The sequence below is a fragment of the Artemia sp. Qi Xiang Cuo genome, chromosome 5 (assembly GCF_049724085.1).
Source record: "Artemia sp. Qi Xiang Cuo chromosome 5, ASM4972408v1, whole genome shotgun sequence".
NCBI classification, from domain to species: Eukaryota; Metazoa; Arthropoda; class Branchiopoda; order Anostraca; family Artemiidae; genus Artemia; species Artemia sp. Qi Xiang Cuo.
The window spans coordinates 78,083,029-78,110,863 of NC_142798.1; the positions used below are offsets into that span (position 1 = coordinate 78,083,029).

A 27,835-nucleotide genomic window follows, 5' to 3' on the forward strand; every position below is an offset into this window, starting at 1 on the left:
TATTTTTTTTCATTACTTATCAAAGGCATTAGACATGATGATGATTTTCTTCAAATGAGCCCTGGCTCAACATTTTAAGGCCATTAATTCGGTACCATCACCCCTGGAAGTAAAGATGAAAAAATGAAGGCACTTCACTGCGTCCCATGCAAAAAAGTGATTATCCTTATTGCTCAGGATGGGGAGGGCTATAATTCTTGTATGTGGGGTTTTCGGCTATGGTAATTCCAACGGTACAGTTTTCATTTGCATCCGTCATCATTTTGAGGGATTTCGGGCTATTTTTAAAAGTTCCCATTAACTTGTTTTGCAATGAACTTTTACTTTTAAGATTAAAGACAAAATTGTTACCGTTCCTGAATCAGCCTCATTGGTGAATCTTCGTCACTTGATATTTTTCTTAAATAAGCTTTTAGATTTTTGGTAATAATGGCTAAAGTTACTAGGTTGTATCCAGGGTTACCACCAGCTCAAGAAAAAAAATCCATGGCAAGCGTAAGAAAAAAAATCCATGGCGGCCCACCCTTGTATCTGACGCTGCAACCATGTAACATTTATGCTAATCAGTTGCAACATCCGATCTTGCTTGCGACATCTCTCAAACATGTAAACCAGTGACATTAAGGCCTTCTGTTTACCGTGGAATTACAGGGGAGTGATGTCTCCTTTTTTTCGTTTTTTTTTTGCCGTGAAAAACGAGTTTATTTATTTATTTATGTTGTACTTTTTTTTTTTACGTCACATTGATTTTATTAAAATAAAGATATGCAAGAGTCTCGGTATTTTAAGGAATCTTAGACATACTTTTCCAGGATACAATTTAGAAAATACTTTTTCGTTGCTTAATCCAGTCTTGCTTGTTTTTCTGTACATTTGTGTTAATTCCAATCTTTCCTTCACTGTTAGAACCACTTTATATCGCCTAAAATAAAGCTAGACGTATTTGCCAGTAGACGAATTACTCATTAGTAATCACAGAACTTGATCTTGGTTCATACTGACGTCTTTCTTGCGCATGCTTTACTTTTTCTCAGCTTCATGGTGACCTCCCCCAGCCCCTAAGTGTTCCGCTATCTTTTACCTCTGATGATAATAATTAAAATCTTCGCAATATGACAAATCATGTTCAAGTTCCATTTACTCCTTGCATAAGGTCAGTTTTAATCCATTAATGGCGTGTCATATTGTTCGGAATAAGTTGCCTGAATCGGCTCGAAGGTGCCACTCATTTGACTCGTTTTAAAAAATTGTTAAAAATTCTTTGGCTTCGTAGAAGTTATTTTTATCTGTTTTTTTATTATTATAATTTTTTTTTATTATTTTTTTAGTTTATTTAATCTACTTAATTAATTTAGTTTATTTATTCTATTTTTTCCTATACTTTATTTTATCTATATTTTCTTTTCTTCTCCTTTTGCTCTGTCTGTGAGTAAGTGATCATTTTAAATTTTGTTTTGTTTTTCATCTCTGAGTAAGTAGGCTAACTCATTTGTCTTCCCCCTTCTTTACAGGCCAATGAGCCTTTTGCGGAATAATAACATGTATCCTTGTATGTGTATTTAATGAAGAATAAATCTTATCTTATCTCTTATCTTAATCAAATACTTTAAAAAATCCTTGATTTAATCTTCGTATAGCAAAGTTTAGTTGTAGTCAGGGCCGTATCCAGGATTTTTCAAGGTGTGTGTGTGTGGGGGGGGGGAGGGGTTATAAAAGTGTTTTTTCAGGGTTTTACAAAAAAAACGGTTCTTGTGTAGAAAGCGGTAAGTGCGCGACAATTGTAAAGATCTTTATGAAAACTGGTTTTTGCTGCCTTGTGAGGTATAAACAAACGGTTTCTCGCTCCAGGAACAGTTTTCAACTTTAGTTTTTTTGGGTTTAGGGGGCCTAAAAGGTGCCTAGGTTGGGTTAGGTTATGTTTTTAATTTATGGTTTGGTTTACCCCCCCCCCCCCCCTAATGTTTGCAAATATAGCCCAAATTTGTTTCTGAACTATTATATTTTTATCCTATTGAGTTTTATTTCATTAGCATTAACGAAACTTCACTTATCACGCACTTACCGCTTCATACACAAGTACCAAAAAAGCTTTAAAAAATGCATTTTTGTTATGTTTTTACGAGTCAGAAAAACATTTCGGGGGATGGAAGTCAAATTCTCCCCCCCCCCTCCCCGGGATAAGGCCTTGGTTGTAGTTTTATTACATTATTCAGTTTAGGTTGCAAAGTTCTATGTCGCTCCATGTTTAGTTGCTGTGGTCATTCCATATTCCAGCATTAATATGGGTGTTGGTTTTACTAATGAAAATATATTTTTTGTGCCCTTTTGGCCATTACATAACTGAAAACGCTTCCCGTTTTTAGGGAGGGGGTAAATCCAGTCTCCCCTCCTCGTCACGTCCTTGTGGTTTAACTCATTCTCCCTTTTTAGAATTGTAATATATGCCACAAAAATTTCGCCAACGTGTATAGACTTCAGCGTCATATGATTAGTCATGATGAATCAGCCGGATTGAGGAAGTTCAAATGCAACTACTGCGAAAAGGCTTTCAAGTTTAAACATCATTTGAAGGTTTGTGTTTATTTATTTGGTCTAGCCCTTGTCAACCATTTTTAACCTTTTTTATTCTCTTAAATTCCGATTTTACAATACTTAATATCAAATCACGGGCATATTTAATCAAAATTCAACTAACCCAGGCAAATATGCAGTCTTTTGGGGGAGCCGATGACAAGCTGCCCCCCCCCCCACAAACAAAATTAACAGGATAATCATGTGAAATATTTCTGAAGAATGTCTCCCCCCCCCTTCAATTTAAGTGCCTGCCTGAGCCAGGGGCGGATCCAGGACTTTTTTTATGGGGGGGGGGGCAAAATAGGTTGATCCGATAAACTTGCGTTAGGAGCAAGTTTAATTAACGCAAACTTGCGTTAATTAAGTAAATTACAGTACTTTAGACGGTTTTACCTTTCAAATTGAAAAAAGCTGAGATAGAATATGCTTTTCCTTCATTCTCAAGATTTTTCAATATTACGTGTAATTTCTTATCTTATTATTTTCCCGGATGCCATGCATTTTTGGCGTTTTGTCAAATTTAAGCCCCCCCCCCCCCTCAGTAGTTTTGTTTCATGAAAATTGTATGTTTCTATCTGGGAAAAAAAATCGTGTTTGTATCTGATATACTCCTTGCGGAGAAAAGAATATACCGTTGATGAATATACCCGGGCCCGTGTCGGCTTAAGCCTTTTTATTTAGGCAGTGCAATTGCACCAACTCTGTCTGAAAACCAGTTGTTTTTTGAGCGTTTAAAATGGCGTTAATATGCGCGTTAATATGGCGGCCATTGAGAGCAACTATTTAAACCACATAAGTTCAGTAAAGAAGAGCCGTTTCGAATGATCCGTGTAGGTATTCTCAAGAGATCAGAAAGGAACCCTCAGACACAAATTTGTCTAAACTGTCTAATATGCATTTTTTGTTGACATTCTAGCGGTGAAATCATCATGTCAACAAACTTCATCTCAAGGGAGCTTTCATTTTAGAGGTGAAAATAACACCTCCTTGGTGAGGCACAACTGTCGTTGGGAATACTTGAGGGATTAACAATTATCTTAATTGAAAACAATTGTTAAAGGGAAATTTAAAATTCTCTAAAGGGTTCTTAAAAGCTCATTCTTAATTTATTTGTTCTTTATGCTCGAAGATCCATTTTTATGTAGTCAAAATGAACGGCAGAGTGGAGGGGGACCTTCATTACTAAAATAAATTAAAATAAGTCATTTCTAGAAATTGCTTAGACTGATCCTGTAAGACTGAGCGCGTAAACAAGTCAAATCTATTTTGTCATCTAACAAGCAGAACTTTTATAAATTATGCACGGAGTTATTAGTAAGAACTGGAAACTTTTCCCCAGTTTGAAGAATGTAGAATATCTGTGAGGTTGGAATATGTTCTTTAAATCCAGGGAAATAGTTTTTGAAATGCCGTTTCACCCCCTCCCCCCTTCAAAATGTATCTTATGCAGGCCCTACTTTTCAGGGGAGAAAAGCCGAGATTATAAGTGAAGATATAAAATAAGGTATTTACAAAATCATGGGTAGACTGAAGGGGGTTTGGTAGAAATAATACAAAAAGGGTATTCTTGAAAATCTAAATGGAACGATTTCTACCCCTTCCCAATTGGCGCAACTGGTCCCACTGTCTGAATAAAACCTGAAAATGCTGCTTTGTTCGTGTAGAACACGATAGGCACCCTATTGGGACGGGAGGGGTGTGTTACCAAATATTTAACCTCTCCTCCTGAGACGATCAAAGATGTAAAAAGGACAATTTTTATGGTATTCAGAAAATTACACTTGCGTCAAAATACTTTTTTAGGCCTCCGCCTCCTACTCCTCCTCCTGACCACATTTCTTAGGCTTGCTAAACTCGGAGAAACTGTCTGAATACACCCATGCCATCTTTTGAAAGCATTGCATATATTAAATACGTAACCTAACCTAGGTATCTCCCCCCCACCCTAAACCCCAAAAAACAACAGTTTAAAAATCGTATACGCAATGAAAACCACGTTATGCATTCCAATACTTTATAGCGGTGTCTTGAATTAACCCGTCAAAAACGGGTTTTTCGTGACTGATTTCCTTGTAAAGGCCCATATAATGCAAGAATACCCTAGTACATTATGAGGACACTACTATATATTGTACAAGGAAACCAGTCACGGAAAACCCGTCAAACAGGCTATTCTCAAGAGACCGCTATACATAAATGACTGCAAAGCCGTGGTTTCTCAATGAGTTACAATGTTTAAACGATTGTTTTTGGGGTTTAAGGGAGGAAAAGGTACCTAGGGCTACGTATTTAATCTATGGTATGCTTTACCCCCCCCCCCCCTAATGTGCAAATATGTAGCCCAAATTTGTGTATAAACTATTATATATATTCATCCTATTTTATTTCATTAGCATTAATCAATCTTGACTTCTTTAGCAGTATATAGAAGTGTCCGCAAAATGCACCAGTACCATTATTTTTAAAACAAAGGATCAGGATATTTTTGTACAATTTATTGTGTTATTTTTTTCGGGTGGATTATTATCACGGCGGCTTCTGGGACGAATTTGACAACATTTTAATATTTAAACTGTGTACCAGCTCCTATAATTGGCTTATCTGTATTTGAAGTGGCCTCATCAGTGTCATTTATTATCCATACCGACTGTTTACCAAATACACATCGGTAACATCTGTATACAACCTGTAAACTTTGTTGATTTGCTTCTCTATTCTTATCTAAATAACACCCAATTTGACAAACACAAGATATTGTTAAAATGTCTAAAGAAAAAGATCACTAAATAAATATAAAAAGATGGCTTGAAGAGTACCCTTGATTTTGGGCAAGTGTTTTGTTGTTCAGAAAATATACCACCTTTTGTCGGTTAACCTTAATGTAAAAAAATGTTTAGTTAATTTTTGGGGTACTTGTGTATTATACGCCACTCACTCAAGTTTACGCAATATACAACTCGAGAACAATCCGGTTTCTTCGTTACTTTAGAAACAAATTTGGGCTGTGTATTTGTGGTACTATCCCATTATGCGGGCCTCTCTAAAAAGTCAAGTTTGGTTAATGCTAATTAAATAAAATAAAATAGGATGAATATATAATAGTTTAGAAACAAATTTGGGCTATATATTTGCACATTAGGGGGGAGAGGGAGAGGGGGTAAAGCATTGCATATATTAAATACGTAACCTAACCTAGATACCTAGATACCCCCTAAACCCCAAAATACCACAGTTGAATATCGTATACGCAATGAAAACCTTGCTATCATTGCCTACTCTATAGTGATTAAACCGAGAGGCCCGCATAATGGGATAGTATCGTATTTGCGCATTAGGGGGGGGGGGTAAATTATAGCGGCTCTGCATGCAAAATGTCTTAGGTACAATTATTCTGCATATTATGAAGTAAGAATAGTTTTCTAACTTCAATCTGTCCAAATACTTAACCCCCTCCCCCCTAATATGAAAATATATAGCCCAAACTATATATTTCTCATCTGTTCTGTCGCATGTCTTGTCTCAAGCTAAGCTGAAAAAAAAATAACGAAGAAACCCGTTTGTTCTCGAGTTTTACACAGCGTAAACTTTATTGGCGTATAATACCCAAGTACCAATTTCGATTTAAAGCATTTAGTCTTGAAATAGTGCAATCTGATTATAGGCTCCCAAATCCGTATTGTTATGCATACAGGTTTACAGTTAACTTTTTTTTTTTTTTTTTTTTTTTTAATAGTCTACTAGTTTTTTGGCAAAGGACTGCTGAGATAATAGAGAGGGAATTGGGTCAACCGATTGAATTTGTTTAGTTCAAGGGACGGGGGAGCAAATCTAAATTTTAAGAAAGCGTCTTCCAACGCCTCTTGATTATTGCTGCTGAGTTAGCCAGATCACTACATTTATGATCCAAGGCAGAGCCGTTTTATAGTTGGTGGTGCCTGGGGCAAAATTTATTAAATTTATTAAATTGCCCCCCTCAACTATACGTAAACAACTATGCTCAACTCAACTATAAGTAAAAAAAGCCGAATCAAAGTGAAAAATTCGATCAACCCTCCAACCACGCCTTCCCTCAGCCACGGCGTCTGGGGCAGCTGTCGCGGTTGCCCCCCCCCCCCCCCTCTTTCAACGGCCCTGATGAAAGCTGATGTGGCTAAAAAAAAAAAATGCATACCGTCCTTCATTTATCACACACACTAAACATACATCGGTCTGTGAACAACCAACGAATACCCTTAGATTGTTCTTATATCTAAATAGCGCCAATTCACCGAATACAAGATATCATTTTAATTGATTGACCTGATCTTTACTCCTTCCCCCTCTACAATGAGATTGTCTGTTAGAGTTTGAATTGTTTCGACATTGGTGTTAAACCAGGTTGAAAGAACAAGAGATTCATATCCATAACGAGTTTAATTAGAATAACTTACCGAGTTGATTGTGCACAAAAATCTCCGTTCAAAGTAACAATTTTTTCAGTGGTATATCTTGCTAAAAGTTCAATGGATCTGTTCTATCAACCTGCAAAGTTCAGTTGACCTGTGGCTAATTAATTAGACAATCGATGCATACGAATTTGATACAAATAGGAGATCAAATACAATGCAGAATTAACTCAGATAGGAACACTTAAAATTGTAATAAAAATAGGTATAGTAATGATCGATATTCACTCACATTTGTCCAACTGTTCAACTTCATTTTGACAGTTTTTTCCGGTTTTTGGGTCTCTAATTTGAGTTAATAGGGGATTTAAGAAAAATGTATTGAGGGCGGTGGGAGGTGAAACGAATCTCTTCTATATATAGGATGTCAAATGAAGTGTAATTTTTCTTTAGTATGTCTTTTTGTATATGGCTTTAGTTGGCTTTTAAATACAGATTATTATTATTATAGTTTTTCACACCAGAACATATAAGTATACCAATTTTCAGACGAAAACAAATATCGTTTTGTCTTCGAAAGAATATATATATATCAGGGCCGTATCCAGGATTTTTGTTCAGGGGGGGTTTTACTAATTTTTGACTTTTTTTTGGGGGGGGGTTTACTAATTTTTGACCCAGTTTTCGACTAATTTTACTGATTTTTACCTAGGTTTTACTAATTTTTGACTTATTTTCGAATAGGTCAAAAATTTCGGGTGGGGTTCAAACCGGGTAAACCCCCCCTGGATACGGCCTTGATATATATATATATATATATATATATATATATATATATATATATATATATATATATATATATATATATATATATATATATATCCTATTTACGCTGAGAATTACTTTTTTTTTCTCTACTGAAAAGTATATAAATCTTAATAATTTTAACAATTTCTTGGACATCAAACATGATTTATATATATATATATATATATATATATATATATATATATATATATATATATATATATATATATATATATATATATATATATATATTATCCTATTTACGCTGAGAATTACTTTTTTTTTCTCTACTGAAAAGTATATAAATCTTAATAATTTTAACAATTTCTTGGACATCAAACATGATTTATATATATATATATATATATATATATATATATATATATTCTAAGAATTGAAATATCATCTAACCTGCTTAATTCTTTTAGCTTCCAAATTTTCATCTAACTCTTTTAACTTCCGCTGAAATGAACTTCCAAATTTGCCATCTGATTTAGGACGTTATTTTAAAATAATTTTTTTTTATCTCGAATTTCAGCCGATGGTACGCTTTGTTTAGACTAGAGAAGAAATGTGTAGATCAGCATTTTGAGAATATAAATATACTACATGCTGATTCCTGCATAAAATATAATAACAAGAAATATTTATTACCATTGTTGGCTTCAAGGATACCTTATATTTATTTTAAAAAATTATCTTAGCGGAAAAGGCAAAGATGTTGCAGTCCACAAATCATTCTATTACATCTGAAACTGTCTTAAAACAATCCAACATACAGGTTTGGCTACTATGATATTTTAATTATTTAATTGATTTAAATGAAGACCAGTCTAAAAAAACAAAAGAAAATATCGAGCATAAACAAAACTCCGTGTTGGTATTTGGAACAGATATTTGGCGAAACGGTTTGAGTTACTATATCAGTTTGAGCAAAAATCTTCCTAAAACGCATAACTTTTCCAATGGGTCCCAAATTGTAAGTGTTATGTGTCAGAATATTTACCATTAATACTTTATATTAGCCTCCAATACCCCCCCCCCATATCCATTCCTCATCATCATCATCTAAATCAGAGAGGTGCAATGAAGGAACAGGTTTCCATTGGATTCAATGATAACGCAACTTAATGAGAACGTTTAAATAAGAACCCACCCCGGAACTGCTTGAATGGAGTGACACCTGGGAAAATCCAGTAACGATTCGTCGATCCAACTCGATCCTCTCCGTATATTTTTATAACCATGGGCAAATTACCTGTCCTGGTGGGAAGGGTTCGTCCTAGAATCGGCCTGAATTACTTCTTGAAACAAAATTGAAAAATAGTGGAGTAAAAGTGCACTTTTTACGTATTAGTGCACTTCTTTTGTCCAAAAGGGCAAACGTATATAGTGCACTTCTTTTGCCCAAAAGGGCAAAAGAAGAATAACTTAGGAAGACCTTCTAGCCCCTCTGGGTTGGATATGGGTACACCCTCAAATAAGTAACAATTATTCTTCTTTTGCCCTTTTTTGAGGGGGAATGGGGCTCGTCCCTTTGCGTTTCATAAAATCCTAGTTTGCTACAAACACTTGCATATCCTCTTTTCAGCTTTATAAATTGAGAGCTCGGTTTTCTAAGGAGTTTCAGGTAAACCCCTGCCCCTGTGCCCGGCGAAGTTAGAATATCAGCATATAACTAGACCCCGGCGCCGCGCCGATGAGGGAAGACCGGCGGCGGCGGGGCCAAAAATAGCGCGCCACGCCCCGCCGCCGGTAAGATGTCGGTGGCGTGCCACCGGCGCGATCAATGTTGACCGCAAACACTAATGTTTTCATCAGTCTTTCTCAAATCACAGCTTAAATTTACGACAGATTCGAGCCTATTCATGAGTTCAAAACTTCACAAGTCGCTGGCTGGAAACTGGTTTTCTTTGTTATTCATCAAGAGAAGTAGAAATCTGGTAGAAACGATATGGCTTTGTCGTTTGAGAACCCTTGCATAATAGTTGAAGTATCTATTAACTATATATTCCTAACATAACTAACTATCAAAATTAGTAGTTTTTTTCATCGAGCATTTGGCCTACTGAATACAAAACATCAGATACCGTATCACAAAATTCGTCAGTTATCTGGGTAAAAACTTTGAATATATGTTTGAACTTAGAAGCTTAATTTTTTCATAATGTTCTTTGCCAATATCTGCTTTGTCACCTTTAAAACAGTTGAAATGGGCGACTTTGATATTGATCGGTTTTTTTTTTTGCTCTTTTAAATTCCTAAAAAGCCTTCCTTGTATTAAAATCGGGTTTTAATTAAAATTAAAAAAATACATCAAGTATAACTCACGAAAATCTTGTTAATTTTTAAATTATCATAGGGATTGGACAAATATGTTGTACGGAGTATTTTTGCTTGGCTTCTTCCTTCTTTAATTTACACGTGCTGATTCACATTTTAAAACGTTATCCAATTGTCGAAATATACCATACATAAGACAATATTTACAATACACAAAAGAACATACAATTGCAAGCAGAAATATATGTAAAACACAAAAACACATCAACCTGTCCTACCAATTTTTTCCACAATCATTTTGAATAGGATAACTTAAAATTTCACCTTAAAAAATAATCAAGCATCAGTTCCCAATGGAGAAATGTGGATGACCCACCTCAGTACTGGAAGGAAAATGGAAGTTAATTTCCAATCAATGTGCTAGTCTCAACCAATTATCTTGGTCGACCTTAAATGAATTTATATAATGGACGATATCAGAAAATTGAACAGCTTTTTGAAGAGCATGCATAGCAATTAAACGTAATCTTGTATGATTCGAATATGTTTCTCAGCTATAATTAAACTAAAATGAAAATATTGCGACGTTAGAAACTTTTAACTAAGACAGCGAACGTTTATAAAATTTCCTCAGAGGTATTCTCATTGAATTTCCTTTCTTTTGAGATCGTGGCAACGCGTCACGGGTAAGCTGGTGTACTAATGAAAGTCCAAATATTAGTATGTGTAAAAAAAGGGTATATTTCAAAATATTGTGGAGGGACAAAAAATCTAGGAGTCAACTGGTCGAAAAAAATTCCTTCAGTCAAACTTGGAAGTCTATTCTAACTGCGGGATGTGGCTATAATTGTCATGAATAAAAACAACTTATCCACTTTGTGTGGACTGAGTCTGCTTTCAATAAGAAAATTCAAGATATTATTATTGGAATATAATAATTCCCTACCCCCCCCCCCTCTGGACACAACCTCGATAGGATACTGTCTCTGCTTTAAATTAAAAAAAAATAACTTTTTGGTATCCCTGCTTTCAATAAAAAAAAATCAAAGTACTATCATTGAAATATAATAACCCCCTATGTCCCCACCTCTGGATACCGTCTCTACTTTAAATTAAAAAAATAGCTTTTTGACATCCCTGCTTTCAATACAAAAAAAAATCAAGGTACTATCAATTAAACATAATAACTCCCTATGCCCCCCCCCCTCTGGATACCATCTTGATAGGATGCCGTCTCTACTTTAAATTAAAAAAAATTAAATTTTTGGCATCCCTGCTTTCAATAAAAAAAAAATTCAAGATATTATCATTTAAATAAAATACTTCCCTAACTCCCCTCCCCCCCCCTGGATACCTTGCACCTGGATAGGGTACCTTCTCTGATTTAAATTAAAAAATAATTAACTTTTTGGCATCCCTGCTCTAAAAAATAAATAAATTTGACATACTATCATTTAAATATAATATCTCCCTACCGCCCCCCTCTGGATAATACCTTGATAGAATACCGTCTCAACTTTAATTTTTTTTAAATAACTTTTTGGCATCCCTGCTTTCAATAAAAAAAAATCAAGGTACTATCATTTAAATAAAATAACTCCCTATGCCCCCTCCCTCTGGATACCATCATCTTGGTAGGATACCGTCTCTGCGTTAAATAAAAGAAAAATAATTAACTTATTGGCATCCCTGCTTTCACAAAAAATCGAGGTATTATCATTTAAATATGATAGCTCCCCCCCCCCCCTCTGTATACCACCTTGATAGGATGCCGTCTCTGCTTTAAATTAAAAAAAAATTAACTTTTTTGCGTCCCTGCTTTCATTAAAAAAAAATTCAAGATATTATCATTTAAATGTAATTCCTCCCTACCCCCCCCCCTGGATACCACCTTGCAAAGATACCGTCTCAGCTTTACATTAAAAAATAATTTACTTCATAATTAACTAGGTCACTATATGGTTCAAACAAACACGCGAAATTACGTTAAACAGCTTAGTGTTCCTTGAAAAAAAAAATTGAGGGTATGAGTAAAGAGGTACAAAGACAACAACAAAAATGTCGAAATTGTTCAGATGCACCTCAAACTATTGGAAAACTGAGTCATAGATTCGCCGTGGCATTCAATAAGATCCAAAGAATCTAATTAAAAGGGAGCACAAACAAAAGCCAAATTAGGCCAGTAGCCTTATGAGAAATCGCAAAATACCGAAGACAATGAACATGTCCCAATGGGGGGCCCTGGGTCTATCAAAATATTTCAATGGTTTCCCAGGGAATTTGATAGTATTTTCTTCCATCTCCACTTTAAATGAAAAAAATAAATATATTTTTGGCATCCCTGCTTTCAATATAAAAATGAGGTATTATCATTTAAAAATTATACCCCCCTATCCCCCACTATAGGCAATAATTTACAATTTTTTTATGAATCATATTTTTGGTGTACCTTATGTTTAAATCTTTAATTACCAAACCTTGTGAATAGCTTATTATATAGCTAAATTTTGTCTCAATATAAGGTTATTTTTTTGGGGGGGGGGGTTTAAAATATTTTTTCAGTCAGAAGATTGTATTTTCTTTAATCTATCAGGCGTTCAACAATTGAGCATTCAAAATTAAGAAATTCTTATCTAAAAACAGCAAAAGAAAAAAAAAATTCTGCAAACTTACAATTCAGCTGTAGAAACAATCTTTCTGCTATCAATTTCAAAATCAAACTGTAGTGAATGTTGCGTTATATAATTTTATTCAATTTGAAAATAAAATTTTTGACTACGAATGATGTAATGAATTGCAATTGGGAAAATGGATTCAAAAGGATTTAAACACATTTCATAAAGACGATACTTTTTTTGTCAACATATGAAGAACTGTGTATATTGCAATATTTGCAATGCAATTGCATATGACATCTGCCTGGTTTTTATGCAAAGTAACAAGAGACGAAAATTAACGAACCAGAGAGTAGTGAAGAATTATGGTATGCAAAGTAATATTTGGCAGGGAAAGTCACTGGTGATAAATCGCTAGGGGTGGCACCGTGATTGCGTAATTTTCGGGGATTTGGAGAACCAATTTTTTTTTCGGGGAAATACCCAAAAATTCAGGAATAGTGCAAGCCCTGCTTGATTTCTAATCAGCAAAATCGTAATACTAAACCACACGAGAAGGAAAAGCTCCGACTTTGCGGTGGACGCAATAAAGAATTGCCGCAAAATTAATTTGAAGTCGACCGAACGCCGCCACCTTTGCCGGTGGCGGCGCGCCGGCGGCGTTCCGGTGGCGTTCGACCGGGCCTCTTGTCGGCGGCGTTCGGTCGATTCACCGGCGTGTTGCCGGGGTCTACATATAACGCTACAAATACATTTTTTTGTTGACTAGGATGATTGAGTTATTTGTTACGATTTATTTGTGCTCATTTCAAGTCTGCTATTCTATGTTAAACGCACTCTTTTATATAGTACTAGTTTGGTTAATGCTAATGAAATAAAATACAATAGTATGAATATATAATAGTTTAGAAATAAATTTGGGCTATACATTTGCACATTAGGGGGGGGGGGTAAAGCATTGCATATAATAAATACGTAACCTAACCTAGGTACCTTTTTCTCCCCCTAGACCCCCAAAAACAACAGTTTAAATATCGTCAACGCATTGAAAACCACGCTAAGCATTCATTACTGCATAGCAGTGTCTTGAATTAACCCATACAAAACGGGTTTTCTGTCACGTCTCCAGTTTGACATATATAAAAGACTGCGTTTAACATAGAATTTCCAAATTTTGAACGTTTGTTCTTTGGCAAAACTTTGGCGTTTGTTCCCTTCAAACAAAAAGATAGTCGGACTGCATATGAAGATTTCTACTTGACCCTTTTATGCTAAATTTCAAAATTTTTATCAGCACTTGTCTGACGCGCATACTTTTGGTATAATGATTTTGCGAAGTAATGTTCAATGGATATACCTGGATTTCAGGCAAAGGAGTTACTACAATTTATCAAACAGTTCATGGTAACGAACTGTAAGTAAGGAGCGACCCGGCTCAGTAGTAACCGAAAATCTAAACAACGTAATTTTAATACCAATAGATACATCAAAAGAATCAAATTTTTATGCTGATTTCAAATATATACGTTTCAGCAAGTTTAGTCTTACCCATTAAAAGTAATGCGCCTCAGAAAATTTACCTTATTTTCGAAAAAAGGGGAAAACACCCCCTAAAAGTCATAGAACCTTAATGAAAATCACACCATCAGATTCAGCGTATCAGAGAACCCTACTTTAGAGGTTTCAAGCTCCTATGCAAAAATGTGGAATTTTGTATTTTTTGTCAGAAGAAAGATCACGAACCATGTTTATTTATTTTTTTTTTTTTCTTCTTCTTTCTTTTACCCAGGGGTTATCGTATCGACCCAGTGGTCCTAGAATACCGCAGGAGGGCTCATTTGAACAGAAATTAAAAGTTCTAGTGCCCTTTTTAAGTGACCAAAAATGGAGGGCAGCTAGGCCACCTCCCACGCTAGTTTTTTCACAAAGTCACCCGATCAAAATTTTGAGATAGCCATTTTGTTCAGCATGGTCGAAAATATAGTAAATATGTCTTTGAGGATGATTTAATTCCCCACAGTCCCCAGGGGAAGGGCTGTAAGTTATGAACTTTGCCCAATGTTTATATATATTATTGGTTATTGGGAAGTATACAGACGTTTTCAGGGGGATTTTTTCTGGTAGGGGGGGGGGTTGATCGGAGACTTCGTGGGAGGATCTTTCCATGGAGGAATTTTTCATGGAGAAGGGACGTTGCTATGAAGGGGGCACCAAATTTCCCAGGATTGTTTAAACAAACGATCAGAAATTAAATATAAAAAAAAAACAAGTTTTTCAACTGAAAGTAAGGAGCAACATCAAAACTTAAAACGAACAGAAATCATTACGTATATGATTGGGTTTGCCCCCTAGTCATTACGTCGCTCTTTACGTTAAAAAAGTTTTTTTTGTCATTTCATAAGAGCTATTTATTCTATTTAACGGCCTTTGTGATTAAGGGTTATTCTTATAGAATTGGAACAAAATTCGAACTTTAGCGTAAAGAGCGAGGTATTGACTAGGGGGCGAACCCCCTTATATACGTAATAAAAACATACGAATATATAAGGTTGTTACGTAAGTTAATTAGCAAGTTATGTATATTTATTACTAATTATAAAGTTCGTAAATAAAATTAAAAAACTTTCGAGAAAGCCATTTAACCAAAAAAAAATAATTTAATATGCAAATTTCGTTTTAATTATTCATTTTCGGTGAACCAAAATCAAAGCTGCATTAATTCAAAAACATTCAGAAATTAAATAAAAAAAACTATTTTTTTTTTCCGAAATTAAGGAGCGACATTAAAACATCAAACGAACAGAAATTATTCCGTATTTAAAAGGGGCTGCCCCTCCTCAACGCCTCGCTCTTTACGCTAATTTTTTTTTTTTTTTTTAATAAAGTTGTGATACGGAGTCAAACTTTAGCGTAAAGAGCGAGGCTTTGAGGAGGGGAAAGCCCCTTTCAAATACAGAATAATTTCTGTTCGTTTTAAGTTTTAATGTCGCTCCTTACTTTCAGTTAAAAAAAAACTTTTTTTTTCTTATTTAATTACGGTAAAGCTGTTGGTGATTTATAAATCCTCGCAAGTATCCTTCGTAAGTAGAAAAGTTTGAACCCATTACTAGGCCTTAGACCGCCAGAGGACCATGTTCTCAAAGTTTTAATCGAATCTCTTCTTTATTTCTCCATCTGACTTACCAATTTGTATTCGAGTCATTTTATCATCAGGCCTAGGGAAAGTTGAAATTCTCTGGTCGAAACCTCATTTTGATTCAATCTTCTATTTACCTAGTCCGATTGTGTCTGAAAGCTCATATTAATTCCCTTGGAACTTAATTGGGCGTGAAGAACCGACGACCAAAACGTTCTTATGTTGATTTCTAGCTACTTTGAAGTAACAAGTTCAGTTTCTCGAAGCAGTCATCTTTGCCGAAAGGATGTTTCCTTTGTGCCTAGGCTTGTATTTCCCCGATTTCTTTCGGATTTCCTCAAAGTACTAACTTTCCTTTTGGAAATTTTCATTAAAATAGGTTTACCACAGTGAAAATAGTTCTGACTTCCTTTCTAACAAGATTTGGCAACAGTGCCCAAAGGATTAATTTTGGGAGGAGGCATGAACTTTATCAGGTCATAAACGTAACATTGAAAGAATAATTTACAAATACTTTAGCTTGATGTAAAGTTTAGATAAGTGTTGTGATCAATTACTCTGCTCACCATTTCGACGGCTTCTGTTTCGCGCCTTTTTTCTTGCACAAAGTCAGCTGTTCCTGGCCCTCCTGTGGGGTTGGCTCCTCTTGGGGCATACTTAGGTCATAAAACGAATAAACACGGAACATTTTATTAATGGAGGGGGTATGAGAGATCCTCTGAAATTGGTTCAAATACCCCATCCCCCCAAAAAATAAAAATTGTGGTCTAAAATGTGCTTTTAATGTTCGACCCCTCCCCAAGATATAGTCTCCTCATGTACCTCCTTCCCTAGGTCATCAACTTGTATGAACTGATTCTGGGTGGCTTGAATAATTTTATAATCCTGCAGGAATTAAAATCTTTAAATTAAATCTTTAAAATTAGGAATTAAAATCTTTAAAGATACAAACAAGAAACCTTTGTTAACGAATAATTATATGTATTCTTAAAAAATTCTTGTTTTATATTCTATAAATTCTTGAAATTCTTGCACAAAGTCTGTTAAGAAATCAAAGATTCCTCCTGTAGTTTTGCCGTTTATTGTTAGCTAAAGTAGGGCCGCTGAGAGCCTAGCGTAGTCACGGGGTAACGCGCCTTCTTTTTATTAATTAAAAAAAAGATTTTAACTTACCGTATTTTCTTATAGTCTATCGACTTCCAAACTTTTATCGTTCAGATTTTAATTTTCGCCTGTAAAGTCTTCTATTTTGGAAAATTCAATTTTTGGAAAATTGCAAAATTCAATTTTTGCAGCATTTTAGCAGGCGCATTGGCATTGATTTATTTTGAGATGGATTTAGAGGAGCCAAATTAAAAAAAAAGAAAAAACATTAAGGGAAATATAACAAAAATAATGTTGAGATGAAGAGAGGGGTCGGGCCTGAAGGTCCTTCTCCTTGTGATAATCCCTTAATTTAAAAAAATGTAACTCAGGCGGAACTATTTCAAAAAAGTTGTTATTGTAAATTTAAAAAATATAAAAAATCTTCCTACACATATACATGAAAGGAGAGGGACCCTTGTCGAAATTCATCTCTTAGATTTTTCATTTAATTATAATTCTCGCATAATTCACGTATTTTTGCGGTTTTAATGAACTTATCTCTCGTAAAAATGTGAATTCTCCAAGATAATCCATTTGTACGTGAGTCTTTTAAAACAAAAAAGTTCACAATTTGCGAAAATTCTAACCGTTTGTTGAAAAAAAATACCATAATTAACTAATGTTCTTTAAACATTTCATTTGGAGCGTTATATTCTTTACCTGTAAAGGTTATCTGGACCATATTAGAAACATTTTATTCTCTCGCGCTATTTCCAAGAAATTGGCTTGGATAACCTCTTTTCCAAGAATTCCAGCAGGCCAAGTTCCAATTACCAAACCATGCCATTTACATTAACAGCCCTTATCAGCATTTTGATAACTAAGGCTCACACCTGTTACCTTGGTGGATTATCAACAAAACCCCTGAGAACAGGGAAAAAGAATGAGGGGAACATAATCCTTTTATTCCCACCGTAGATTCTATTGGCAGTCAGTGTTGCAAAATACTTCACGATTCATAAATATAAAAGGTAAAAGTGTTTTTGAAAATGCTCTAAAACTGATTTTATTATTTTTAAATTAGTAGAAAATCAGGATTTGTTCATAAAAAAAAGTAATGGTTGAAGTTCGTATGATAGATTAAATACTTTTTTTTATAGTCAATTATATGAATAAAAATTAAAATTTGAAATTGATAAAAAAAAAGTTTCCAGTTAACTTTCTGTAGACTTTAATTGTTTTCTAACAGGCTAATACAGATGGGGAACTAGTAAAAATATTCCTGCTCTAGGAATTTAATTAGTTTTCTTAATTTTTTTTTCTCGCTTCATCATATATAAGGCACCCATTTCAGATTATATTGAAAAGAGAGGAAAGAAAACACTTTATTTTGTGGAGGTGAGCCTGACTCTTTGTTTTTGGTAGAGATTTTTGGGAATTTTGTAACTTAGTACGAGATATGGTTTCTAATTGGCACTCATATTTAATAACCCCTACACCCTCTGAAAACAAAACTTTAGTGGTGTCAATTCTTTTCTCAACAAGTGGTGCCAATTCATGGAAATTTAGGGGGAGGGGGAACTGTGTATTTTTTAAACCTTCATTCCCATGTACTTACAATTTCCTCTAAATTCTTTCTTGTGACCCTTTTCCATTCCATTTTGCGACGACCTGCTTTTCGTATGGCCCTAAATTGATGACCAGGGTCATAAATTCTTATATATTAATATTTGCTACAATATTTTATGCTGTATGTTTTAGAATGAAATTATAGTCTTCGGTTGGAAAACCAAAATATAGATGAAAGATGTTCATTTTATAAAGAAACATCTGTATCTTGTAAATATCTCTAAGGGAATCCTACGGAAAGTTTTCCTTGAAGGGGCAGAAGATTTAGCCTATAAGATTTTCTTGTGGGGGACAACCTAGAACAACTTCAAGGGAGAGGCAAAGATGTATAATAGTGTGTTTTTTTACCTGAAAAGTATCACCTTTTTCCAAATAATACTGCATTTTCTACTTTCTATCTATTTTTGGTTTTTCAAAAATTTCAACTGAATTAGTTTTTTGAGGAGCTAGCAACAAATACTGACTTAATAATCCGCCACTGTAAAGCCGCACATTTCATACCTGATAAAAGAGTAACTAACATATATATGGCAACCGTGTCAGCTGGGGAATGTAATCCTTTTATTCCCACTTGCCCAATATACAGTGGGCTATAACAAGGCCGTTGATTGCATCTGACGTTGAACGAAGCATTTCCTTTTAACCATGTGTAGGGTCGTTATCGAAAAAGAATCGAATTTCGACGTGGGTTGTAATTTGAGGTGATCCTGTTGTCTCCCGTAAGAAATGAAGATTATAAATTATATTACCGTCAACCTGCACTTTCTCATAATGCTTTGGAAAGCTTAACAGATGGATCACGAAAGTTGCATTTTTATGGGTAATTGTTTTAGGGGGTTTATTGGAGCCAAGATGGATTGTAACTTAGGATCAAGAATGCAAAATCAAATATTTAAAGAATAAACCTTAGAGATATAAAAATATATGCATATACATGCAAAAGAAGAGGAATGAGAAATCCCCAGGAGATTCGAGTGATATGCACTTAAGAAGAAACCGGTACTCTTGCATTATGCGGGCCTCTCGGGTTAACTGCTATAGAGTAGGCAATGATAAAACTCCGTTTTGACATGTTTACCGCTATAGACTAGGCAATGATAGCGTGGTTTTCATTGCGTATACGATATTAAACTGTTGTTTTTTGGGATTTAGGGGGGGGGAAGGTACCTGGGTTAGGTTAGGTTACGTATTTAATATATGCTATGTTTACCCCCCCCCCCCCTAATGTGCAAATATATAGCCCAAATTTGTTTCTAAACTATTATATATTCATCCTATTTTATTTTATTTCATAAGCATTAACCAAACTTGACTTTTTAGAAAGGCCCGCATAATGCAAGAGTACCAAGAAACCTTACGAGTCGTCAGATAAGCGTTCCTAAAAATGGTTATAATCTCATTCAATTCGTACATGTCTGCATGTATGGATATTAATCTATTTGACTTTTTTCTGAAACTAATCTGACGGAAGTCCATTTTCCATCTTTTTCCGATGTTTTAGTGCCAAAGTACCTGATTCACTTTTATCTTGTGCTGTCACAAGGGCAATCCCAAAGAATAAATATTTATATCAAACAGGGGCGAATCTCCAGCATTTTTATTGGGGGGGGGGGAGGGGGCAAGAGGGGTCCGTATCCGGATAGTCAAGATGCATGTGCTATATAATATTTCCCCCCACATTATTGGGGGGGGGGGGAAATATTCTTCCTCTTGAATCCCCCCCCCCGCCCAAAAACGACCCCCCGGGTACCAAATAATCATTAAAACTTCTACCATAGCCTCATTTACAAGGAGCTGTACAGAGAAAAATATACAAGAATTTAACCATCTGCTGAGTATTTTCTATCTTGCATAGCCCAAACTGACCAATCAGAGAAGTCATCATTTTCATACATAGAGCTGAGTTCTCATCAGTGATACGAGACTTTTGGCTTAAAATTACGCCGTCATAAAACGAAAATGTGTCGAAAGCACCATTTTGCTTGTGAAAATATTACAAATGAACAATTTCCCGTCCCCAAAATGCGCCTCTTTGAAAAACTCAATGCGCAACTGCCTCAAAAAACCGCCCAAATGGCGCAAATACGCCCCTGGCAATCCCGGCTATCATACTTCTGAGACATTTACTAAGAACCGTTTCCTAAGTTTTATTGTTGTAGTTGTATCCAGGACTTGCTCAAGGGGAAGGTTGTTTTTGTTTTTTTTAGAAAGGGTTACAAAAAACTTCACAAAACATCGAAAATTTGTTTATACGCATTGTTTTTACCCTCTTTACAAGTCGGAAAAGAATTTTTTGTGAGAGGGTTTCAAACCCTGTACCCCCCTTCCTTGATTACGGCACTGTTCATCTTCGTCATCGGTCTTACGCTATTGATCCTCCCTTTGAGAGAACCTACAAACAGGTTTTTTATTGTTGTTATTATTATCATATATCGATTGCTTCAGATGTGTGAAATGCACGACTTTAGCCATGAAAATAAAAATTTATCTGATTGGCCAGGTCCAGCTATCTAATTGTGAAAATATTCACCACGTGGTTTAACTCCTATAAAGTTTCTTTCCGTATGCTGTTATGCCTTTTAGGTATTGCATTACACGTTATCAAACAGTTCGTGGTAACGAACTGTAAGTAAGGAGCGACCCGGCTCAATGGTAACCGAAACTCTAGAAAACGGGTTATTGATACCAATAGATATATCAAAAGAATCAGATTTCAATGCTGATTTCAAATATATAACTTTCATCAAGTTTAGTGCTACCCATCAAAAGTTACGCGCCTGAGAAAATTTGGCTGATTTTCAAAAAAAGGGGGAACGACCCCCTAAGAATTATAGAACTCTAATGAAAATCACACCGTCAGATTCAGCGTAACAAAGAACCCTACTGTAGAAGTTTCAAGCTCCTATCTTCAAAAATGAGCAATTTTATATTTTTTGCCAGAAGAAACATCACGGGTGCGTGTTTATTTGTTTGTTTGTTTGTTTGTTTGTTTGTTTTTTTGTTTTTTTTTCCCAGGGGTGATCGTATCGACCCAGTGGTCCTAGAATATCGTGGGCGGGCTCATTGGAACGGAAAGTAAAAGTTCTAGTGCCCTTTTTAAGTGACCAAAAAAAATGGAGGGCAACTAGGCCCCCTCCCACGCTTATTTTTTTCCCAAAGTCACCCGATCAAAATTTTGAGATAGCCATTTTGTTCAGCATGGTCGAAAATATGATAAATATGTCTTTTAGGATGACTTAATCCCCGAAGTTCCCAGAGGGAGGGCTAAAAGTTATGAACTTTACCCAATGTTAACATATAGTATTGGTTATTGGGAAGTATACAGAAGTTTTCAGGAGGTTTTTTTTCTGGTAGTGGGAGGGAAGGGTGGGTCGGTGGTTATGTTGGAGGATCTGTTCATGAAGGAAGTTTTCATGGGGGAAGGGAAATTGCCGTGAAGGGGGCGCCGGACTTGCCAGCATTATTTATTGGCTATTGGGAAGTATACAACCATTTTCAGGAAGGATTTTTTCTGGAGGGGGGGGGGGCGAGGGGAGGGGGTTACTCTGGAAAATAAGTCCGTGGAGGATGTTTCTTTGGGGTAAGGGACAGGTCAATGCAGGGGGCGCCGGATTTCCGAGCATTATTTAAGAAACGATCAGAAATTAAATAAAAAAAAACAAGTTTTTTCAACTAAAATGTAAGAAGGAATATTAGAACTTAAAACGAACAGAAATTATAACGTATGTGATGGGGTTCTCCCCCAAGTCAATACCTCGCTCTTTACGCTACAGTTTTTTTTAGTGCTTTCAAAAGAGCTATCTATTCTAATTAAACGGCCTTTGTGATTCAGGGGTTTCTGAATCAAATTTTTTTTTTAACTTTTAACGTAAAGAGCGTGGTATTGACTAAGGGGAGAACCCTTTCATATAAGTAATAACATATACTTAATAAAAAAAAACAATAAAAAAACAAGCGATACGGCTCAATAGTAATCGAAACTTTTAAAAACGAAATTTTGATGTCAATAAATGTATCAAAAGAATGTGTTTATAATGCTGATCCTAAATATATAAATTTTATTAAGTTTAGTATTACTCATCAAAGGCTACGAGCCTGAGAAAATTTACTCGATTTTTTAAAGAGGGGGAAACATCCCCTACAAGTGAAAGAGTTTTAATGAAAATCACACCGTCAGATTCAGCGTATCCGAAAACCCTATTACATAGGTTTCAAGCTCATATCTGCAAAAATCTGCAACTTTGTGTTTTTTGCCAGAAGAAAAATATACGAATATAGAAGTTAGTTACGTAAGTTACTTTGTAAAGACATCCATTTAGCAAAAGAAAAGTAAAATTTTTATACAAATAAAAGCTGCATTAACTAAAAAACGATCAGAAATTAAATAAAAAAAACAAGTTTTTTAAACTGAAAGTAAGGAGCAACATTAAAACTTAAAACGAAAAGAAATTATTCCGCATATGAAAGGGGCTGTCCCCTCCTCAATGCCTCGCTCTTTACGCTAAAGTTTTTTATTGTTTTAAAAATTAAAGTTGTGAGACACAGTCAAACTTTAGCGTAAAGAGCGAGGCGTTGAGGAGGGGACAGCCCCTTTCATATACGGAATAATTTCTGTTCGTTTCAAGTTTTAATGTCGCTCCTTACTTTCAGTTTAAAAAACTTGTTTTTTTTATTTAATTATTACATAAATTAAGCATTATTATGTATAATATATCATGCATGTTAGGTAAAACCTCAGCGTTGGGTTGACTGAATCCTGGTCTTAGCTAAATCTTACAGTGAATGAACAGTTAGTCCATTCTAAAATGCACGTTGGAACATTATTCACACTCAAGAGTATAATCAAACAACGAATAGTTCTGGAATTGTTTTCGAACGATTGATGCGTTCAAATCAAACCAGCAGTAAACCTTTTTTTGGACTTAGCCTGGCATATGATGCATGGACTTGGCTAAATTTGCCTGTTAACGGCTCATCTAAAGCCGGCTGAATATCAACAAATTATGAAAAATTATGAGAGCTTGGGGAGGCCTGGAATCTGCACTACGATGGAGGAGAGGCAAAGATGCTCACTGGGTTATGATTTGACAAAGAGGCCAAGTATCAGAGGTTTTTACTACGGAAGGGAAGAAAATATGCAGAGAATATAATTTTGGGTCGTACTTTTTCAGTTTCTACTTGGGGGGGGGGGGGTATGACAAGGGAGGGAGTCCTTTGGACCCGTCGTTTGTTTTTTTTTTAATTTAAAAATCTTTACCCCGAGTTTTTTGGTAGGGTTAATATCATATTTCAAATATTTTAAACTTGGCTTTGATGAGAATTTTATAGAAATCAAAAAACAGTATGTAATTCAATGTAATTTGGTCATACAAGGTTAACAGCGTCTAAAAACTTAGTAGTTGATGGGCCGATTCATAAATTTTGGCAGGAGGATGCCTGCTTAATATTGGGGGAATCTAGGGAGGGGGAGTGACAAACGGTTTATTTATGCTGAACTTTCAATTTGCCTGTATATTTGGCTAAGTTTCTTAAGCTGATACATTTTAATTTCAGGAACATATTCGTATACATTCCGGAGAAAAGCCATTCGAGTGTCCCAATTGTGGTAAAAGGTTCTCCCATTCTGGATCCTATTCGTCGCATATGACATCCAAAAAATGTCTTGTGGTGTCTTTAAGGGTAAGATTTGTTATTTTCTATATCCTCTTAATTTAAACTAGAAAAATACCTGACAATTTTAAAATTAGTTTTATTTTTTGTTAGGTTCTTAGTACTAAGAGGAAAATTTTCAAATTGCGACTAGGCAAAACTGATTTAAGATTGATAATAAACTGTTAATAATTAACAGTTAACTTAATTAAATTAAAACAACTAATTAGATTAATAATTAACCGTAAGCTTGTACCTCCTTTTTACAAACGTGACCAACCAACCAAAGTCCGAAATTGAGGGATAAATTTCACGACTTGAATGAGGCAATTCGAAAGCAGTTATGTGGTATTTTGAAAAACAGATTATTATTGTATGATCTATCTATTGGTTTATTCATTTCTCTTTTTTTCCGTCTTAGTAATTTTTTTCTTAGAACACTTAATATTTGTTGACAGATATTAAGATACTTTTTAAACAGATACCCTTTCATCATTCGTATAAACACGATATAAAATAGAGCTTTTGATTTAATTTTTTTCATATTTTTGATAAATATGATCGTAAAAATAAAGATCGTAAACATCTTTGTTTGTAAAAGAACCAGCTACACACAACAGCTAAAACATTCAAAAAGCATTTATTCGCCTTTTGATCTCGTCCGATTTACCTCCCAGCCCTTTTCTGTTTATTGAGCAATACAACATTGACGAAATGTACCTTCCAGCCCTTCCAGCTGGATTTACCTTCCAGCCTTTTTCTGTTTATTGAGCAATACAACATTGACGAAATGTTATCGTAGTTTTTCTGATTATAAACAATGGCATAAATTATAATATCATAATTTATAAATTATAATTTATAAATTATATTATAAGAAATAAATTATTTTTCTTTTGTCACCATCTTTTTTAATATTTTCTACGATTTTTTTTTACTAGCAAAATGATTAAAAACAAACCCAGCCGAAGGTCAGTCCTAAATTTGCAGACTTTTGGGCCACAAACATTTACGATGGAATTTTGTCAAAGCCGGACATCAATAGATAGTAACCCTGTTTTTCCCAATCACATATTTTTGAAATCAAAATGGAAATCTTTTTATTTTTTTATTTTTGGCTCATGTTTTATAATTTTTCCATTTAAGTGTCTGCTTCCTTATTTTTAATTCTTTGACTAATGTATTAAGTTTAATAATATGATTAACGTCTGATTATAAGTAGTAATTGTTATTTTTAGTAAACCTGCTAATATTTGTATTATAAATATGACTGCTAACCAACAGAGGGGCTACTTGAAAATATTATGGTGCAAAACTTTCTGTGATTTTTACTGGCTTGAATTTTCACACAGAAGAACCAATCAGACGAACGCAGATTCTTTTACTATCTTATTAAAGAATAATGGGATTGGCTTTCATAAACACGTCACAAACCCAAACTAGTAAAAATATGCCATACTTTTTACCTCAAAATTCAGAGATAGGTGTTTGTGTAGGATCTGTTTGTCACAAATTTGAGAGTATCTCCCATTCTTATTGTTGTAATTAAAAGAGATACACTGGTTACTGATATGATCTTGAAAGATTAAAATAAATTCTGGTGTTCTTGAATAAGTTGAGGAGTTTACAGAGGAATATTTTTTTTATAGGGAGGCGGATTCGACTAAACAGCAAAAAAGTTTAATTTTTAAAATTACATGGAAACTGCATAAATCCATATTTTTTTTAAATTCGGAATCTTCTGAAGTTTTCTTCTGAACTCCAAATTGATAAAACATCCACAAAAGTGGGACGAATTGAAACAAACAGGGGGGGGGGGTCATAGAAGTCCTTCTGGACTTTTGCAAATATTCTTAAGCTTTGAAAAGAAATTCTTATGGCCTGACCTCAAATCTTTAAAGCTTACCCTCACCTCACAAGTCGATATTTAATTATTTCTAGGAATATTTCGTATACTTTTCATAGAATATGACTTTTTTCGGAATTTTTTTTCTAGATTCTCTGAAATCATACGTTTTCAGGCCTTTTCTCACCTTTGTACGGGCCTGGTTCTATATTCGGCGAGTAAAATTTTTATTTCCATGCATTTTCACATTGTGTATTTTCCCCTGAATATAAAAATAAAAAAGTGATGTTAATTTCTCCGTCCATATGTTCTAAACATATTATTGCAAACCAAGTTATCCAATTTATTTCAGAGTTGTTAATTGCAGCTATGCTTTAAAAAAGTGAAATTAAACATTCGAAATATAACCTTATTTCATTTTCAACTTTGGAATAGCGTATTAAAAAACTCGTTTTCTACGATTCTTTAACTGTTTAATTCATACTGAATATTAGAAAGTGGCCAAATTAGTTCTCAACTTTCTGTGACTTATGGCTTTAAAAACTTTGATTTACTTTTCGTGGGAAAGTTATGAATTAACATAACAATCTGTAAATTCCTACTTTGTGGTTTACAATGTCCCAGTTTACGTGGGAATTCTTCAAATTTGCGTAATTTTTCAGTTGATTACGCAAATCCAGAATCAAAATGCGTTATGTGCATGTATCGTGGCTTATGTACAATCAATGGTTGATAATCAATGTTGCGTCGTTTGGTGACTTACGATGACTCGTTAAATCAGTCACATACACAGGAATTTTTTCGGGGGGCCAATAGTAAAAAACCAAGTCAATAATGAAAAAAAATATTTGGCACGCGCCCAGAAATTCAAGAATACTTAGGATGTCAGGCCCCACCCATTGCATACGCCCCTGCCTTAGATACAGCTTTTGGTTTATATTACAACATTTATATTTACATTACATTTATTTTTGCAATAGAGTATATGCCGTCGTTTTGTAACTTGATAATTTTAAAAATCAATTCCGAAAAGTTTGTTTTGTTATTTCATATTTTTTATTTTTATATCGGCAAAATCTGCTGACCCCCGTACCTCCAGGTTAAGCCACTGCTAGGGTAAGTCAAAATTCGCTACAAGTAGCTCTAAATCAGCGAATATATTTCCAAGAGCGTTAACCCCAAATCTTAGCCGGGGATTGGCCATACTAAAGTAAATTTTTACTGTTTAAAGACTTATTTAGTCTTTCCATCTGTAACAGCTCGAAAATGGCATGTGCACATTCAACGTTTCTCAAGAGCCAAACTGCTGAAAAAAAAGGTTTTTTGATTATTTTTCGAATGTTACGAACAACCTTTAGATTTAAGAAAGGCTTGTAGCTCGCCTTTAACGTAAGGCAAACATAAATTTGAAGATCATTTCTTTTAATTTTTGAAACACCCCTACCCCCGGTCTCCATTAAATTTTTATCAACATGCCTCATGTCAGGAGTTGACCAATCGACCCAACGTTTTCAGCTGAAAGGAATGGGTATAAATATCAATTTTTAACAAAATTTCAGATTTCTCTTAACAACTTGGCATAGTCATAATATGACGATGTTTATAGCAAAGATCGAAGTCATTTGCTGGTTTCCATGACATTATCTACTTGTGCTACAAGGAGTAGAACACCAAATAAACCAGGAAAAGGACTTTACCAATCGATCCAACGTTCTCAGCTGAACGGTTCGGGTATAAACATAATTTAAAAAATAAAATTCAAATATTTCTTTTTGGCTCGCCACAGTCATAATGCCACGGAGTTTACAGAAAAGATGAGTCGTTT

The 27,835-nt window shown here is 34.8% G+C and overlaps 1 protein-coding gene across 1 annotated transcript in view; it reads left to right on the top strand.

Annotated features, from left to right (window-relative positions):
* Positions 1 to 27,835, top strand: part of LOC148952559 (zinc finger protein 1-like) — a 57,818-nt gene that overhangs the window by 16,214 nt on the left and 13,769 nt on the right. The window contains exons 3-4 of the mRNA XM_089089012.1: positions 2,431 to 2,571; positions 24,069 to 24,195. Coding sequence (XP_088945138.1) covers positions 2,431 to 2,571; positions 24,069 to 24,195 — 268 coding nt within the window. The remainder of the gene's footprint in view (positions 1 to 2,430; positions 2,572 to 24,068; positions 24,196 to 27,835) is intronic.